This window comes from Stigmatopora nigra, chromosome 6 (assembly GCF_051989575.1).
Source record: "Stigmatopora nigra isolate UIUO_SnigA chromosome 6, RoL_Snig_1.1, whole genome shotgun sequence".
Classification (NCBI taxonomy): Eukaryota; Metazoa; Chordata; class Actinopteri; order Syngnathiformes; family Syngnathidae; genus Stigmatopora; species Stigmatopora nigra.
Window position 1 is genome coordinate 6479907 of NC_135513.1, and position 19595 is coordinate 6499501.

Here is a 19595-nt window from a genome sequence, read left to right on the forward strand (position 1 = left end):
CTGCCTACCAGCTCATAGCAAAAAGTTAAAAAGGAGCATATCTCATAAATATATATGTATAAGATCTTTCTCTGTGTCTTTAAAAAAAAGCATGTTTGCACATAAATATGCATCCGGACCAGGGTTTCCCAAATTTTCTCATATTTTTGATTTTTTTTTTTTAAAGATTGTCAGAACAGTAGGCTTCTATTTATCATAAAAGAGGCAAATGTTTTTTTGGAATTGGTACATTTTTTTGTTCTTATTTCTGCCACTTGGATGCAATACATGTTATGCACTCAATTGGGAAACCCAGGTCAAGGCCAATTTTTTATATATATATTTTTTAAGCATATGCAGCTAAAGAACCTAAAGTTGAATACAAATTGCATGATGGGAATAGAGGCACTTTTTCATCTTAGTGTTTTGATAAATGTTTAGTACATTTTACTTGAGTGACTATCCCTGCAAAAAAGAACCAATAGCGAGGCAGTCCAGTTATTTTTTGATGTTAGATGGTGTCATGATGCAATTTCTTCATTTAAACATTTATATGTAACAATTTAGGCAAATCTTAAACGAATGAAAATCATTTAAAAAGGCATTTTGGGGAACCAAATATAAAGGCTTCTTTTTATCATGTTTTGATAAGTGTCAGTGTGTGTGTGTATGCATTCCTTTGACTGTACTATAAAGTGAAGCAACGCAGGGAATTGTGTGTGATGAGCTGTTGTTACCGTGCTGTCCATAAGCGCAAAGGATTTTGAAAGGTTTTCCCTGTTTAGTTGACATCTATTCACTGAAACCTGGGCCTGGTTTGGAGCGTCCTAAAAAGAAACTACGGCGGAAAGTGTTATGACATGCGAAGCAATCCAAGTGGAAGAAAACTAAAAAAAATAAAATAAAATCTGCCAATAAAAGAAGAGATCACAAGAAAAAAAAAACCTACAAGCTAAGTGAAAGCCAATAATAGGAAGCTCATGCTGTTATTGTGCATCTTCCTGTCAAAATAAATCCTGAAGGCGGATGGGCAAATGACTATTTCTCAGTAATTAGAATTTTTACGTTGTAATTATGTAGATGGCAAATAGTGTTCCCCTGTTATCGCGGTTACATTTTTGCACCACTATTATTTTATCAATGTACGACGTGCGCATCAGAAAAAGGCACGGTGATGAACATTATTTGAACAGATTTTCTAAAACCAAAATGCTGCTTTAAAATGCTTCCATTGTAGCTTTACAATAAAAATATCTGGGAAAAAAACACCAAATCGTTGTGGCATTCAGAGTTACTATTACTACAGAAATATCCGGTGACTGTATTCCAACTGTAAATATTTTTAAATAACTATTTAAACTACTACTTTCAATAAGAGTTTCCCAGCAGACCTAAAATCAATTTTAGTTGAGGGTGAATTCAAAATGTTTGAAAATATTCGTTCATTTTTCCTACTGGGATGTTTTAAAATGCATCAATTTAAACAAGTTCAAAAGCATAATGAAGGGAAAGAAAAAAATCCTTTTAAAGAATAACTTTCTTTTAAATAAAAACCGCGATAAATGGGGATTCACTGTAGTTGCTAGCCAAGTAGTTTCCTCCATTTTGCTTAAACGGCTCCAATTTATAATTGACTGATTATTGTGCCCATCCTTGATTCTCATTAAAAAGAAGTGTGGCTATGTGACAGACTATTTTAGGGAAGATGGTTGCAAATGTGTGCATGTGTTTGTGTGTTGCATTTGAAAGGGTTCATCTATACCTAAATGCGCAGCCACATCCCTTGTGAAGTATTTACTTGTCTGGCTTCCCCTCACTGCCCTTGTGGCCGTCCACGTGCAATTCTGTTCATCCCTAATGAGAATTAATAGTGCATAGGTGAGGGGATGAAAGAGCACACGTAGCCTTGGTGTTTTTTGCAAACGCTTTCACCTGGCTAAAGTTTCTTATCCTCCCCGCAAAAAAATAAAAATTAAGAAAATAAAAGGTGCCCTGATACTTGGACAGGTAAACAAAAATTAGACCAGCCACTTAGTGCATATACGTCACACCATCTGATGGCGTCACGGGGATTGGCCAATCGCAAATTAATGGGTCTTCAGGGCTGAGCAAATGAGGTGAGTGAGGGGTAGGGGGGGGATGTGGCTGCGTTTGTGGTCATGAACCCGAGTGGTGGTGGTCATCATCATCGTAGGTGGGCGTCACCAAGATCTTTCAGATCATAAAAGGTGCGCAATTTTAGGTGGTGAGCACTGACTACCATTTTTTTTTTTTTAAATTTCACGGGCCAATGCGTAGGGATTCATGGTGGAGATGACAAAATGATAAAAAAATAAAAGTGATTTAAGGGAAAAAATAAGAAAAGAAACCACATTTGTAAAAATTGGTCAATTGCCAGGTTGTCATATTTGTGTTTCCTATCCATCATTTTCTCGATGAGCGTGTGACAGTTCCTCGTTTTTCTGCCTGGCTTTACGAGTCTGTCCATTCCATCTCATTGTGGCTTGAGCCATTTCAGAAGGAAGGGGGAGGTCTGGGTAAGGAGGGGAATATGAATGTTCCAGTTCAAATCGTGCTGGATGGGGTAGGGGGTGGGGGGGGAGCAATTGGGTTGTGGGTTCCGTACTTTGTACAATGTGGGCCAAAGGGAGACCTTTTTTTTTTAGTGTCAGCAGTCTGCTCTTGGTCATTTTTTTCTCCAATTTTCATGACACCGTTTTAGCTGTTGCTTCGATGAGACCTCGTCAGAGGAACCAGGACTGTGGAGGAGAAAAGGAAAAATAGAATTAGTCAAGTATCATCAATCTGGTGATCATGAAGAATACAAATGACTGGTCTGCATTTGCATGGAAAACCCCTCAAATAAATGGGATTGACAACAGAGCAACTATTTCCACTGCACCCAAAATCCAATGCCGCAATTAATTTATTTTCTGTACTCTAAGGTCGTGAGGGGTGCTTGAGCCTATCCCAACCAACACTGGGCACCAGGTAAAGGACACCCTGGATCGGTGGGCAGCCAATCGCAGGTCTCGAAAAGACAGACAACCCTCACACTTATACCTAAGGGGCAATTTAGAGTGTTCAACTGGCCTACCTTGCATGTTTTTGGATGTGGGAAGCGGAGTACCTAGAGAAAACCCACAAAACCTCTGGGCGAACATGCAAACTCCAAACCTGGGATTGATCCCTCGACTTCAGAACTGTGAGGCCGACATACTGACCACTTAACCACAGCATAGTTATTGTAAAACCTCTCAAAAACTGTACAAAATGAGATTAAAACATCATCAATATGATATTATCTCAAACTATTTGAATTATTTTCTTCTCCTAGGTTCCTTTCATTTTTTCTAGATGCTAAAATCCAAAGGGTGTAAATAGTTGTGGGAATAATTTGAACACCACCAGGTGGCACTCTATGATTCCTGTTTTGAATATTAACTTAGCTCCGCATTACAAGACACTACAAAAAACAAACATACTAACAAAAACAGTAATACTATACAGACCACTATTGGCTGGTTTAAAATATCTGCGCAAAGTCATTTTCTCATCAAAACACTTGTGTTGTACAAAACTAGAATAGCAAAACAACAATAATTCTACTCCTTTTTTTTTTTAAATCATACACAAAAGTGTATCCATATCAGATGACTGATGAACAGTCTCCACAATATTACTAAACAACATGGGGCTAAAAACTACTCTGAGAGAAAGTTTGGCACAGGCCGATATGCTTTGGCTTCTGCTCACATTCCACAGGCCTCTCGACCTGAGAAGCGCGGCAAATCGGTTGTCGTCCCCCCCTCAAGTTTAGTTTAAACCTATCCAAAGTTTCACCAATTCTCTGTCTTTTTCACTCAGCTCACTTCTTTAGTGATTGTAGCCGATTCTTCCTTCTGGTGGCCACTTCCATTAACCCCCTACTCTCTTCCGCTCTATGTAATCACCCTCCCAATGTAATCCTTGGCAGTGGAAAGTGACCCAAGGCCCCCCCTTGCTCGTCCAAGTCCAACAGCCTATGACATCATGTCTGGTTGCCAGGAGCAACCAGACAGTCGGGACGTGACTGTGGAGTGCAGTGAGCTTCAACTAACTCCCTTGCTCTTTTTTTCTTCTTCTTTTACTTTCTCCCGAGTGTTCTGTCCCATGCTTTTTTTGGCCACTCTCCGACTGACACTGCTCTGACTGCACTACTCAAATCTTGCCACCAGAGAGCACATCAGACTGCTTTTTTGTTCCTTTTTTAAGCATCGCCATGGATTATTGAAGTGGTCTCCAACCACCGGTCCATGGGTCGGTACTGGTCCGAGAGCCAAATGGTGCCGGTCCATCAGAGAAATAAGTATTGACATTTTCAATCTCGACCTTCTACTTGAAATGAGAAGGAATAGAAAGGAATTTGCTATATTAATAATAATAAATAATTGCTATTATGCTTGGGTGTTGTTTTTGTTTTTGTTTTTGCCGACATGGACCTTGACTTTACACTACTCACACAATTTAGGGATATTGGGCTGGGGAAAATACATTTTGTGATGAGCTTAAAATTCAAATTGCGTCCCTCAATGCTATTTTGTCTAACAAACAAGGTTGTTTTACAGAGGGAAATGTTTGATCAGTCTACAGCGTGACAAGGTCATCAGCAGAGGGAACACAAAAAGTCAAAAAGGTGGACAACCTTGAATATTTTTCGAGATTAAACATCCATGTTTTTTTTTTAAGGAATGGAAAGTTATGCAAAAAGTATAGAATTGGGTAATAGTGTAGCATAGGAAAATAGCAATATTAAAAAAGCACAACATGCACAATCAGACATTCTGAGCTGCACAACATTAGGTAGACATGAAAAAACGCTTTGAGACCCTCTTACGATATGCCATTTTATGATTTCACGATAATGGAAATCTATAAAAGTTGTTCTCATGAAGCAAATATTGAAAAACAATCTCCCATCTCAAATTTTACTGTGAACTTTCCCCCCCATTTTTCTTCATTTTGCTTTGCCAGATCACAAATGCTACCAAATTTTATATAAATGCAAGACAGAAGGAGAAATGTTGTTTTTTTTAGGTCGTATTTGTTAGGGCGAGTGAGGTATTTTTTTATATATATATATTTTTTTTTCAGAAGAATAAAGGATAATAACATCTCGAGAACAGATGTAAGCTGTCGTCATGAGGGGGAAACAAGGGGCAAGAGTTTTGGCACGGGGTTCCGTGTCCGTGCGTGCGTACGATGCTCGCTCGGACACATTTGGACGGGGTTTGAATGCCCCCTCTGTGCCAGGGCTACATCTGCGGAAGAGTGTTGCAGGTGGGGAGCCTGAAAACACAGGAGGGAGCAGCAGGAGGGGAAAGCTAGAGAGGGGGGATGTGTGCCGCGGCAGCCCAGCAGAGCCGTAGAGCGGGGAGGGGGATGCAGATTGCTTCCATGTGTGTAGAAAGGACGGCAGATGAGAGTTGGCTGCAGGCAGGTGCGGTTAGCCCCTAATGAGAAAAGTTGTGTTGGTGATGGAGGGGGCCCAAGACACGGCAGCCCAGCAGTAGAGAGCAGCCAAGGCAAAAACCACAATGTAGTGCTCTAGTGGCCTCACACGCTGCCCTAATACACACTGTGGGGCCTTGTGGAGATAAATCAACACTGATCCAGCTCTAACTAACTGGCGCTGTTGACTTTCACGGCAGGGAAACTGCTGAAGGAATAGGAATTGTAACCAGTACTGAAACCTAAGGCCTTCGTACGAGTATAAAATGAATCCGTGTAGGTGGGCGAGGACCGATATCCAGCCCACTATAATACACCCCTGCGGGTATTTCACAGCAATGTCTTGGATGTGGAAAGCTATGATGTCAACTCAAACAACCGCCGTGTCTGAGCTAATGATTCTGGTTGAGGAAAGTGCTGTGAACACATCAATATCAAAGCAGACGCCACTGAAACGCCAGTGAAATGAGAACATTCAGACCTTTGAAGCAGATCACAAAGAATATGATCCAATTTAAAGAGCGTCAAGGACTGAAAGTGCCACAAAATAATACCATGTTGATTGTGAGTTGGCCATATTTGTGGATGAGTTGTAGCTCAAATCAGGAGTGGCAGTCATTCTAATAAATTGATCTCAAAACGAGGACTTGTCTACTATAGATAAAGATGATTTATGTTTTTGACCAGTATAAACGACTAAGTAAAGTTGACTCGTTTAATGCTAACACGCATTGGACATCAACTTTGAACAATAAGCGAGCATCATTTCTTTCCATGTGAAATACAGGGGCATGAGGAGGGGGACGAGACAAGAACAGGGCATGGCATTACAGAAAAACAGGGCAGACGATCTGACAAGAACTCATAAATACACGGGGTTTAAATAGACAGAGCATTGTTGATGAAAGAATCAGAAACACCACAGTGATAAAATAGGGGATGAGCAAGAGAGACACGACAGGTGAACTCAATGAGCAATTATGGGGACAAATTCCAATGGGAAAAAAATCAGGACTACAAAAACGCAATCTAGCCCCCCCACCCCCCAAAATCCAACACATCCTAATGTTATACAAGCTTTGTTGTAGCTTTGATGTTTGCGCCGGATATCCAGCCTAAGTGTGTTGAGAGCCTCACATTTTTTCTGCTTTGTTTTGACAGATGACATCAGCTCGAAAAGATGCTACTTAACCCTACAGCTTTTGAATGCAATAGTAAACATCTGAACGTTCAATGTGAGCAGTCAAATCGTTCGTATCTACCGTGTGAGTGTTTCCATTGTCATCTTTGACGTTCCCTGTGGTGGGAATTAGTAAAAATCTAAAGTTTAAGAAACTCCTATGTTGCTAATTTTGTTTATTCACTTGTATACCTGTTAACAAGCGTTCCTAATTAGGTTAATATATAAACGGCTAATTATTATCATTACTCATCTATTGGAATACATTGTTATGAAGGCAAAAAAAAACCTCAAGTACTCATACTGTTTCATTAGTTTGATATCTATATGCCTCTAAGTTTATGATATGTGCAAATATTTACTGGCATAATGATTTAATTGTTGAAATAATTGTTTAATAATTGAAACCTACATTTTCTTGCACCCTTCTTTAAAAGTAATGATATATTTGTTTTTTGTACTTTTAAAAAGCATGCAAAGATTGGTATGTTTAAAAAGCCTATCCAATTAGAACAGCCTTTGAATGCGGCCTCATGAATTGGGTCAAAACTAATGATATCCACATTGCTGTGAAAGACCCGCTTGTCCCCTTAAAAAGCCACGTCGGCACATTTTATTGAGACAAGTGTGAGAGTGTGCATGCTTGAAACGAGCGATGAGGAGACACAGGCGACGGAGGTGGACGGACGGGCGGGTGTTAGTTGAATGAGGGAAGCTGGCAGGGTACCTGAGTCTGCTGGGGGATATTCAGAAAGTTGTCCCGTGTTCCGATGCCGACAAACCGGTTGGGAGCTGTGGAGCCTGGCGTGGAGTATGCTACAAACAGAGAGAGACAAGTGTGTACATGCTTTTTACACAAACACATACACACTGAGCTCACACTAGCGTTTGATGCTCTTATCAGCATTAATCGACATTTTTTCTCTTCTTTTTGTCAGTTCAAGTGCATGTCAATAGACTACTGTCAAATCAACTATTGGGATAAGACGGTAAAGGGCAGGTGAGACTGATGTGCGCTTAGTCATATGGATGATTTGTTCATGTTGCGGGCAACTTAATTGTTATTTGCCTTTACTTAGCCATGTAATTTGTGGTTACACAGGGGATGTAGAGTCTGTAATGAAGAGTGCTAACATGGGGAAGCGATTCCAAATAGTCACTAATGATCCTCAGCAGCCCCTGGGCCCGTAATCATACAAAACCACTGAGGACCCACTGTTGAAATAATAATAGGGTGACCAGCAGAAGAACCGGATTCAACACCGGTGGCAACCGTTTACATTTAGAGGATTGATAAAAGAGCGGCTGACACCAGGTGCTGATGTCACAGGATCAAATTTAGGGCAGTTGTGTTCACTGGACTCCAGTGTGGATCTGACTGGGGGTGCGGATGGCTGGGTAGGGGGGGGGTAACTAGTGATAGGGTATGACAGACAGTAAATGGTGCGTATGTGCCAAACTACAGTTGTGATAGATATCTTTCCGAATGAATGTTTGCAAGGAAAATCGAATGTCCCAACAGCCACCAGAGCGAGAAACCAAAAAAAGGGGGTGACGAGGGGTCCTATTTATTTATATGTCAATATAAATAAATAATAAAGTGACATGTCAATTGGAAAGAGCAGAGAACGGTGGGAGTGTGTTGGGTGACAGGAAAGAAGGAGAGAAAGTCAAAACGAAACAGATGGAAAGGTGCCTCGTTTGCTCCGTCCGGCGCCCCCTCGTGAAGTGCCTCTCCCATGGCCCGACTCTTTCACTGCACCTGTGTGAGTGCAACCAAACAACCAACCAGCCAACCAGTCAACCGGTCAACCAATCCCTAAAGACTCCTCTCCCCTTCTCCCCCAAGTGTGTGTAACTAATCCTCAATATTCATGTTTACGCTTTTCTCCATATAATGTAATTTTCATATTTTTGTAGCTCTTAAGTATTGCGAGATCTGTGAGAAAGTATAACATGGGGATTGGGTGCGCTAAATTAGGACATGGTCAACTTTATCTGTTTTTTTTCTTGAATTGTTTTTTTTGGAGTCCACGCCAACTGCCCTAATTTTGTTCCCCTACAAAGGAGGGAAAAGAGAAGCAAAAGTGGGGGGAAAAACAGAGAATACATCAAATAAAGCAAAAATAAATGTACAAGAGAGAAAGGGAAAAAGGGGCATATTGCCTCTGTTAGGCTGACATGCATGGCCTGTGTCGATCAAAAGCATTTTGGCTACAGAAGCAACGTGCATGGGGGTCAAGCACTGCCCTCCTCTACCCCCACCCCAAACAAACTACACAACCCAACAAAGCCAACGAAAAAAGGGGGTGGAGATCACGCTGCCTCTTGTGGTGAAAGCATGAAAATCAACACTAGAGAGCCAAAGAAACTAGAATACAAGAAGGAAAGGGTAGGGAATAAACGCAAAGACACCAGCAGAGAAAAAGAGACTGAAGCTCAGAGTGATAGAAAGGGATACAGAAGTGATGGAAAGAGGACCTTCGGTATGGCGAAAGAAGGCGTGGCGTCTAATAACGTTAGGCCTAAATGTGGTTCGATAGAGTCCTTCAACTGGGGGTAACTCCAGGGGCTGCTGAGATTTGGAGCAGATGGCCTTTTTACTGGAAGCAACTCAAGGCCAGTTTACGGAAAACTACAGGAGTAGCCATCGTAGTAATCCTCAATTTGTGCATGGTCGTGTGTTATTTTAAGTCGAAATCCGCTTGTGTCACTATCGCACGTAAATTCTTGGACTCCTAACGTGCCAATTAAGCGAATTGAAGTGGCATAAAAAAGGGGTCTTTAACGGGAACTGTTACATTCTGGTTTGGACTGGCGTCAACGATAATTCTGGGGACACTGGGGCAGTCATGGGGGTTTGCGGAGGGGAGTGGGAGTGACTTACACGGAGATGCGGGTGAGCTGAGTCCACCGTCGGTGGGCGTGCTGATGGTTTTAGAGTCGGGCATAGGGAGGGGCACAGGGCGTGCCACCGGGGGTGGCGGGGGCAGCAGGAAGGAGCCCGGCATTTTGCTCTGGCCACCTCCATTAGGCTGCAGACGGACCATATAGACAGGGTGAGCAGGACGGAACACGCCCCCTCCGGCATTACGTAAGGGAGTCAGTCAGGCACATAAGCTACATAAGAGTGACATCCAACACACATCCAACTACTGACACATAGATGGCAACAACAAACACAAGTGCACAGTGGTGTTGAGCAACAAAGAAACACACTTACAAACCGAGTCTAATTGTAAACTAACAACAGCCTGACAAAAAAAGAATGGAAGACGTAAGAAGAGAAACAAAGGTGTAGAACATCTTTTTCACAAGGGAAGAAGTAGACGGTCACTGTGTCATCATACAATTGAATTAATTGGTGGGGTCAACTGTGCAGAGTTTGTGGAAGTGCATTTTAGTTTTAGTTCAGGTGCCACAAAGTTAACGAGTCAAAACATGAAGGCCAAGTTTACAGTAGTGGTGTAGAGCTGCAGTTCTCAAAATGGGTACATGAATCGTGAGTGCTGGATAATTCCTTTTTTTTTTTTTTGCATGTGCAGATGAATGTCAGAGTCCCAATAAAACCAACCATGCCAACCCGATCACACTCCCCTTCCTAGCTCTGATGTGATAGTGATGCATTACATAAATTTGACTTTGCTCCATATGTGCAGGACTGAGGTATTAGCAACCTAAGTAACCAATTTGTTACCCATATTTGTCATTTTATCTCAAATAGCAGAGCTCAAACGTTTCCTTCTCGACTTACAAATGGTCTCTTGGGCAATGTTTGGAGTGACTGGCTAAGTGATTGTGTCTTTTACTATATTAAGTTTAGTTTGAAAAGTATTCAGTTAAAGTTGCCTGAATAATCGGCTGCCATTGATGGAGATAGACGTCGGATTATTTTGTTTCTGGGAAGCTCTGGCAATGAATGATCACTATTGCCATTAATGGCAGCGAACTAGTTAATAAAGCAACCAAATGGCAAGACTGACTGTGCTTTTGAAAAGTACCACAGCTGCACAGCCCTGTTTCCAGTGAAATCAGTGCACATCAGCAGTCAAAAATTGTATCATATTTCATCTAATTAAAACGTATTAGTTTGTTTTTCTTCACCTAACTGACTAACATTATGAAGTTGTTTAAAATCACATTAGAAGAATGAAAACAGCCACACGTGGCTCTAAAGCTTCAGCTTGCAGGGCCCTCATTGGACATTAAAAATTGTCAACGCCACTAAAAATGTTAAAAATGTAAAGAATATTTAAGGTGGAAAAAAAGATAATACCCATGGCATTTAAGGACATTTAAGGATAATTGCGATATGTTTAGCTGGTGTAATGTTTATGAAGGGATCCTTAGAAAATAAGTTTCTTAGTATGGACATTTCAAAACCCCTGTATAAAACAAGGTTGTTTTCGTTCCCCATCTTAATCCTGCAGCATGTTTGGTGCAAAAAAATACAACGTTCCCCGTGAGAGGTTTCGTGTCATTGTTTGGAGCTCAGTCGCTTCACATTGAATGACAGCTGGAATGCGACTGTAATTTTCCAAGCGTTTCCATGGCTGTTTATGGAGCGCTTTTAAACAAAGTTAAATTTGACCCTCTGTGGGTTTACCGCTAACTTGGCCTGATCTTTTTCTCTCTCGCATGAGCTGCATTTATTGCATCGTCCCATGACACAGTGGGGTCACAGTGTCTCTGACCACAACACCAGCCCTGGGATCCGGTTTAAGGACACGGTCGTGGTTAAAAAAAAAAAAAAAGTAGGTCTCTCTCCTTCTTTTAGCTCTACCTTTCAATATCTCTACATACTGTATATTCAGTATGTAACTGTGAAACACAAGTTATGCTAAAAATGGATTTTAGGCTGTGTGGAAACCCTCATGATTGGTCCCGCCAACACATTTGAATAAATTTATATATACTGTATAATTAAACAATCGCAAATACAGATGTTCCACTTGCCTCTGTTTTCCTGTTTTAACTCCAAACCAACATTGTCACATAATCTGTTTCTGAATCATTTGTTATAACTGAAATGCTTAAATCCAATCCAACTCAATACCATTTTTAAATTTCCCTTCCCTTTCTCCTAGATGCTCGCTGATCCGTCTTCTTTAGTTCTAACCTTGATTATCTATCCCATCACCCCCTTCACTCACCTGTGCGCTTGGCTGTCCTGTGCCGTCAGTGCACACAAACTGCACAAATTCCTTTAGCGGGTCCTGGGGGTGGTGGTGGTAGCGTATGGTAGGGTGGGTGAAATAAGGGCTGGACTGCTGGATGATTGAGGAGGAAGGGAAGTGCAGGGCTGACGCTGAGGCACGGGGACTCCCTGCGGAGATAACCAGGAAGGGCACAGGGAACGGATGGAAAATATCAGCGAGAGTCATGTTAAACGACAATGATACAGTCTATTGTTTCAGTAGAATAATAAACACAGCGTAGCATATATTCCTTGCAAACCCATAATAAGACATATGCTTTAACTAAGTAGTGGCCATTACGTATAATTTTACCACGCTGGCCTATAATTGTCGTGACATAGAAAATAGCCGTGACGTTCTTTTGTGGTAGGCTATTGTGTAACATCTGGCCCTACTCACTTTACACATTGGCCAAATAAATCTTCATGTATACTCTGCACGTCAGCCATCTTTTCCCATGCAAATACATTTTCCTCCCTCAGTATATATTTGTATATTTTTGCACCTTCTTCCGCCTCATGAAACCACAGAAAGGAAAAGAACCACATACAAAAACACACTTTGTGTGATTTTTCCCACTTTTGATTGGTTGTCAGTGAGGTGTAATCAATCAACGGCGTAAACTCACAGTGTGGTTTTCCTCTGAAGCTTGGAGCTTGTCAGAGGATCCCCCCTCTGCCCCCAAATGGCCACAAAACACCTCCTGAGACATTCATCAACCAGTCAGCCATATACACACACACACACATACAGAAGCACACTTGTCTCCACTGTCTGTCTGGTCGGCTACAATTCTATGGCGTTGGTAATTTGGCAAGGCGAAGTAGAGCGACAAGCTGCTAGGTGAGGGGAGCCTGGCAAACAAGCATCTGTGATTTTGTCTGTCACCTACTGTTTCTTGTGGGCTGAAAATCACAAAGGCTTAAGTTGGCCAAACTTTCTCGCATTGTCAGATTTTGGTGAAAAGTATTAATAGGGATGCTCTGATCACTTATTTTTGGATGATTTCCAATCCAATTCCTCTGAAAAAGCATATCTAAATGCTTACCCCCGATTGGAACAAAGATATCCTGACATTGTAAGCCCAGAAAAGAGTTGTTAGTACAGCAGGAATTTCAAAGAAGCGAAAAGAACTTCTGGATTGGATCTTTATCACTTCCAATAGTAGTCAAGGAGTTAATACTCAACTATAGACAATGTGGCATGTTGAATCAACCTATGACTCGTGGTTTTGGGTTGTGGGACAAAATGAAAGCACCAGGACAAAACTCAGAATCCCTTCTGTGCAATAACTTTGGGGTGTGCAATAACAATGTGCAATATCTTAGATTGTGCAACATTTTAGTATTTACTTTGCCCAGACGTGACTTTTTATATGACTTATTTATGTTTTTTACTTTTGATTTATGTTTTATACTGAGAAACACGCACTTTGTGGAGTAGCACCACTCATTTCGTTATACGCAGCTGTTGTATAATGACAATAAAGGCTTTTGATTTGATTTGATTTTGACATAGGGGCAGGGAGAACACAAGAACTCCACTGAGGATTCAACCCTCAATATCACAGCTGTGTTACTGACGTACTAACCATTTGTCCACCATATGAGTTAATACTAAAAAAAAAAAAAAAAAAGCTAAAACTGAACGGATGCTTGTTACAAACCCATGGAATGCTAAAAAAACAACAAAAAAATGGTGGCTCACTTACTTTTTCTTTCAAATATCTGTACTACTAAAGTATAAAGTGTGAGAAATGTGTCCACTTCTGTTTTTTGATCCTTAAACTCGTGTAGGGTTTCAATTTTCCGTTTTCAACGTACATACAAGGCTTGTGCGCGTAATCACTGGCACAATGGTGGCGATCTCTCCAGACGAGTGTAATCAGACGGCAGTCTGCCTGGCATCTCTCCATACGTACCCAGCGCCAACAACGAGACATAAACAATCAAGCACTTAGCCGTGAACACACTGGACCTACACAACAGGAGCGAAGCGTTTCTAAGCCTCCAAAATGGGCCTTGGTTACGAGAAGCATCTCTCTGTGTATTCACCTCCTTCTTTTCACTTCTTCCTCCAGGCACTTTATATAAGTGAGGCCTCCAAGGGACATTCCGTTTGGACTGCAGCCATTGTCGCGCAGACAAGAGTGTAAATTTACACATGCACACGCGTGTCTGTGTGTGTGTGTGTGAGACGGCAAACCAAGGCAAGCTCAAAACACCGCTTCATTACAGCTGCTCGATTACGCCAAAACCAATCAGCTCGCAGTCTTGATAGGCAATGGCTTCAACTTCAGTTGGATCTCAATTAAAATGCAACGTTTAATTTCTTGGACGCTTAAGCAAAACATGCACAGTGGTTAAAGGCACGTCCTGGAGTATATTTTCTAAATATACCTTTGGGAAAGCTGGAAATAAAATTCAATACGCTTCAACATGAGGGCAGTGAGTGCAAATGACCTTTACATGGTAGGTGCGGTTTGGCCACAGACCAAGTTGTTCCCTTTGAGAGTCAAATGGAATGAGAGCAGAGGACGTATTTATGCCTTTGAAAAGTGAGCCCGTCAGCCTTCGGGGACTTGTTGGCAAAGTTCATGTTGGAGGGACGTTGGAAATTTCTCTGAGTGGAGAAGGAGAAACCCAGTAGGATATGCTATTGGAGCAAAATGCTTCGAGGACAATTTGCCCTTTGTGTCTCAATCAAAAGACGTCACTGGAAACGCACTGAAAGATTCTTTGCCTTTCTGTGAAAATATTCTCTCAATAAAAACTACAAGTGAGGACTAAATTGAACATGTTGAGGGGATAAAGATTTCTTTCAAAATAAGGCACTTTCTATGAACTTTGGGTAATTCTGGCCACCGCTAGTTTTATCGACCACTCATTCATTGCAAAACACCATAAAAGAAGACACAGTTAACAAAATCCTTCAATTGAGGGATTCAAAGCTTGTGGTGCATAGATTCATCGGTTGGAGATTTCATATATTTTGGGGGTTACTTTTGGTAGGTGACAGATTTTTTCGTACTTTCTAACACTGGCTTGACATTTAATCATAGCGTCTGCCATTCTTTGCTGCGTTACTGTGCGAAGGAGTGGAATTAGTTTAGTAGCCGCTAAATGGCCTCATTACTTTCTTTTCTTTATGAATACTTTCAGTAAGATGATACCTGTTTAGTGAAGGCATACATTTGTCCCACTTTCAAGTTTTTCAACATTAAATGGCATGAAGATTTGACAAAAATGACCCCAAGTACTGTGATTATTTAGTCATTTTCTTCTTCAGAAAATTAATTAATCTATATTCTGAAACCTTTTGCCTTTTATAAAGCATAATATGAATGCATTTACATTTCTAAAGTTAAGTTATAATTTATTATTTGGGCTGTTAGTTTTTAACTTTTGGATTATTGCTTTTAGAGAACTACTGCTGTTAAAAATAGTCAAGTAAATTAAGTTTTTTTAATAAAACACGAATGATTGGAATATTGACGTACACGCTGTTTTTTTATGATTGGGATTAGCAATAACAATGATATTGGAAATTCAGCATTTTTTAGAAATCGGTAATCTAGCAGGAGATTGTGATTGGAGTATCCCTAATGAAAACCCTTTCAGATGGGATGGCTGGCCGTGAATGGAGCATTATTCAAAGGTAAACCTATACATTGGCTTATATGCATCTGTTTAGCATACTCTCTGACCATACTAAATTGAAAGAGCTAAACCATTTTTGTTATAGTTATAAAGTATATAGTATTAGAAATTTTGCCAACAGTAGTGTAGGGCCTGGGGCTGAGTACTGTACACACACACCATTGTCATTAAAAACCCTTATAAGCCATAACAACAACTCAAATAACAAACCAAACATGGCATTCAATTGTGATAATTGGATTAATAAGCATGGAGGCAAAAGCATGGATGGAGCAATGGTACCATGCAGTGAGAGTATTAAACCACAAAAGCACAATGGTGGTGTTAAAAAAACATGTGTATGGATAAAGATAGACTGAAAGAGAGAGAGAGGAAAAACTTGGGAAGCCATGATGATATAGCAGTAAAACTAAACATATGAAAACTCAGCAGGTGCAACTGCAGGATTTAAGTGTTTTTAGAGGAATTCCTTTGCTTTTGGGGGTACAAATCTACCTTTCCTTCTCTCTCTTTTTCAGACAAGAATATAAAAAGGGGCCTGAGAGGGTTTTTGGCTTGGTGGCAGGGCTCTCTCACCTGGTCTCACTCCTGCCAGCACGGGCAGCGGGTGGTGTGTGAACGCCATGCGGGGGGACCTCTGGGAAGACAGGGCGTTGAAATCAAACTTCCCCGGCTTCTTAAGTGAACCAGGCGAGGACAGTCCTGGTGAAAATAAAAATAAAAATAAAATAATAATAAAATTAAAAAAGAAAAAAAGGAAAAATTGTATCAACAAAAAGAGAGGTGGTTTTAATCAACAATATGTCATGAATTTTGACTATGTCTTATTGATTTTAGCCTTATTAAATGGGATTTCATTTGGGCTTCATGAAGAAACTCCCATTGATTTGAAAGAGCCAATCAGGGGACACAGTACTGCCTGATTGCCTCATTCACAAATATAACGTTTAAAAATAAAAAATAAGAAAAAAAAATCTGATTTTTTTTTGTGATTTCTGCTGCTGTAATAACTCATTCAGACTGAGGATTCCCAGCTCCCAACTTTGAAGCAATGGTCCGGGCAATATTTTACAAGCATGTCTTCAAAAGGGAGGGAAAAAAATGGAAGGGTTGGGGGGGGGAAATAACTGAAGCCAATATCCAACTAGCCTTTGTTTGAGAGCCAAGGCACATCTGTAGCAACAATAACCTCGAACTGTGCCACTGTATGTTTTGAGGTTCCTTTCTCTTTTCTCTAGTCTTTTTCAGGTGCCAGAGCCAAAGGCGGCCACTGTTTGAGCCACAGTCAGCGAGTTGCGGTTTTTGGTCACTGCCAGGCCCGCAGCCTGGCTGCACGGAAAGAGGGCTTCATTCAGAAATAGCACAAACTGTACAGTATTGACGCGGCAGCTGCTGAGTGCGAAAGACAAGCAGACGGACAGAGAAGACGGCGGGAGGGAAAGCAAAAAGGGAGGCCTCAAGCACGTGGGAGACATGAAAATATGCGAGGGAGCAAAGCCAGTGAGAGCAAAGCAGAACCTGTGAGAAATGCAGCACTGTTTTGTTTTTTTCCATGCGTCGCTTTGGCGATGTGTATGAAATCGGGATGTCATAATATATTTAAATAAGCCTATTATACGGCGGGTGGGGGGTGTCTTATATTTGCTAAAGCGACACGCATGTAACATAAATGCTAAAAAGGAAAATATATTTCTTATATGGGGGTTACTACTAATCTTCCAGACGACTGAGTGATATAATAACTTTTCACCTTGCAAAGTTTTTGTCAAATTCTGGTTGTGGTTTGTCTATTTTTGTGCAGTTCCGAACGAACGGGGCATAAAATATGAATCCTCTTCCAGTTGGAGACGTGTGAAAGTGGATGGAAGGCGCGGGGGCGTGCAAAAACCTACCCTCCCAGTGTGAAAGAGTTAAGTATTAAGCAGATGGGAGTAAATATGTGTGAACCGTTTATGTCTTCAGCAGACATACATTTTCTTTTCTTCTACACCCCCACCCCAGTGTAGCAAGGCTATGTGGGAGTATTTTGCTGTCAGATACATTCCAAGCATGAAGACAACTGCACATCCAGCTTCTGACACTAACAGCCACAACAGGGAAGAGATGGGAGGCTAACCTAAAATAAACTGGGAATGACTGCGATTAGAAAAGCACATCTAGCAGTAGGTACAGTGCATATGTCACTTAAGATGACGATGTACCACGTTTCGGGAAAGGAATATAAACTTGGACCTGGAGCTCCGGACATCAAATATTTCTCTCATTATTAGTGGACTCTCTTGTGATTCCCCTTTAGAACATAATAAATGAATAACAAAACCATAAAACAATTTTCTATTTCAAATACTGTCATTCCTCATGCCGCTTATCCTCACAAGGGTCGTGGGGGTGTGGAATTCATTACCATTGCACAGGGTTTAGTATTCTTTGCTAGTAGTAGAATCAGTTACCAAGCTACGAAGTTAATTTAAATTGGTAAGGAGTCTAGATCCGTCCATCCTTCCCTTTGTTTCTCCCGCTTATTCGAGGTTGGATTGGGCTGGGGCAGCAGCTTCAGCAGAGAAGCCTAGTTTTCCCTCTGCCCAGTCACTTCATCCAGCTCAGAAACATAGTCTCCCCATTGTGTTCTGGGTCGGCCATTGGGATATGCACAAAAATCCTCACTAGGGAAGTATTCAAATCAGATGCCTGAGCCACTTCATCTGGGAAAGTAAAACAATTAGCTAAAAAGCAGCAACTTGTCAAAGATATTCTAACTCGTGTCACTTGTATCTAAAGGTACCGCTATACTGCAGAAAAAAAATATTTTTGGCAGCTTCCTGGCGTCTCTTTAGGCATGTAGGGAAAAAGTAACAAACAATGTGAATGAGCAAAATGCAAAGGCTTCTAAGAATAAAAGAGGGGGATACAGTCGGCGAATTAGAAAAATAAAAACATCTGGTGGGGATGATGTAGTGTTGTGACTCAGAGCAAGATACATCCAGTATGTTTAGCAGAATGTCTGGATTTATGCACGTATTGATTGAAGCCGACGATCAGAAATCATGAGAGGAAGATGGGAAATCTGCTGACGACAGGCATCTGGGCCCTTAAAACACTGTCGTTACCATCAGGAGGATGTAAAAGAAAATGTCTTAGCACTTCAGAGACTAAGCCGTCTGCCAATCTGGTTCACATGTCCGCCCGTGCCACAACTGCACATTTTCACTCCTGGCAAGCTTTGGTGTTCCACTGGCAACCAATCAAGCGCTCTCCCGATGACCCTTCTGTCTCTTTGCACTAACAGGCCTACCACCAGATGCGCCTCTGAAGCAAACAGATACACACCCCATTTCGGAGGGAAAGAATTGAGACTAGGTTCAAACAAGTTAGGGAAAGTCGGGGGAACTTTCACCACTCCTGCTATGCATCTTGGGGCCTAACATATCACTGACACAGCAGGGGAAGCCCTCCCGATGTTTGATTTATTTAACAATCATTTGGAGCTAATATGAAATCATGGACATTTTCCCTGCCTTCAGCGCCGCCCCCATCTCTCCATGAGCCCATGTGGAGCAGATGTCTCCAGCATCCTCACGGATCCCAAGGCTATACACATAGTCATTCACCATCTGGGACCATGCTTCAGCTGTGTGAGTGCGTATCTGTGCGTGGAAATCTATGGTGTGTATCTGAATGTGACAGTGTATGAAAGTGCCTGATGGATTTGTGTGGCGCATTGGTTATTGAGAGAGGAAGGAAAGCTTTGCAAGTGGACACACACTGAGGCGCACCTGTCTGTACGCGCTGGTATTATTTTTCCCTGCCTTATGCGAGCACATGGTGTGTGTGAATGTGTTTACATACCCCCACCTGGACAAGAATTCCCAGTTGAGATAGCATTTGGCAGGTGGGATACTCGGAAAATTGGATACAGACTGTACCTAAATTGCTCATTGTCAAAAATGCTTCTCACTTTGCGAACCACACCCTTGAATCTTGTTGTGTTGTTTTATTGTACGTACTATATAATGTATTGTTTCTGGACTGTTGCCGAACAGAAAGTGGCACCATTACATGCTGTAAAAAATATTTTAAAAACTACTAAAT

The 19595-nt window shown here is 41.3% G+C and overlaps 1 protein-coding gene across 16 annotated transcripts in view; it reads right to left on the minus strand.

Moving 5' to 3' along the window:
• Nucleotides 1-207: 207 nt before the first annotated feature.
• Nucleotides 208-19595, minus strand: part of LOC144198378 (nuclear factor 1 X-type-like) — a 131058-nt gene continuing 111670 nt past the window's right edge. For 9 of the 16 annotated variants that reach the window (XM_077719358.1, XM_077719351.1, XM_077719356.1 and 6 more), the window contains 5 exons: nucleotides 16083-16208; nucleotides 11803-11975; nucleotides 9537-9684; nucleotides 7377-7465; nucleotides 208-2738 (listed from right to left, as the gene is read on the minus strand). In XM_077719358.1, coding sequence (XP_077575484.1) covers nucleotides 2724-2738; nucleotides 7377-7465; nucleotides 9537-9684; nucleotides 11803-11975; nucleotides 16083-16208 — 551 coding nt within the window. In that variant the 3' untranslated portion in view covers nucleotides 208-2723. The remainder of the gene's footprint in view (nucleotides 2739-7376; nucleotides 7466-9536; nucleotides 9685-11802; nucleotides 11976-16082; nucleotides 16209-19595) is intronic. The other 7 variants (XM_077719362.1, XM_077719357.1, XM_077719361.1 and 4 more) reach the window with 4 other exon arrangements.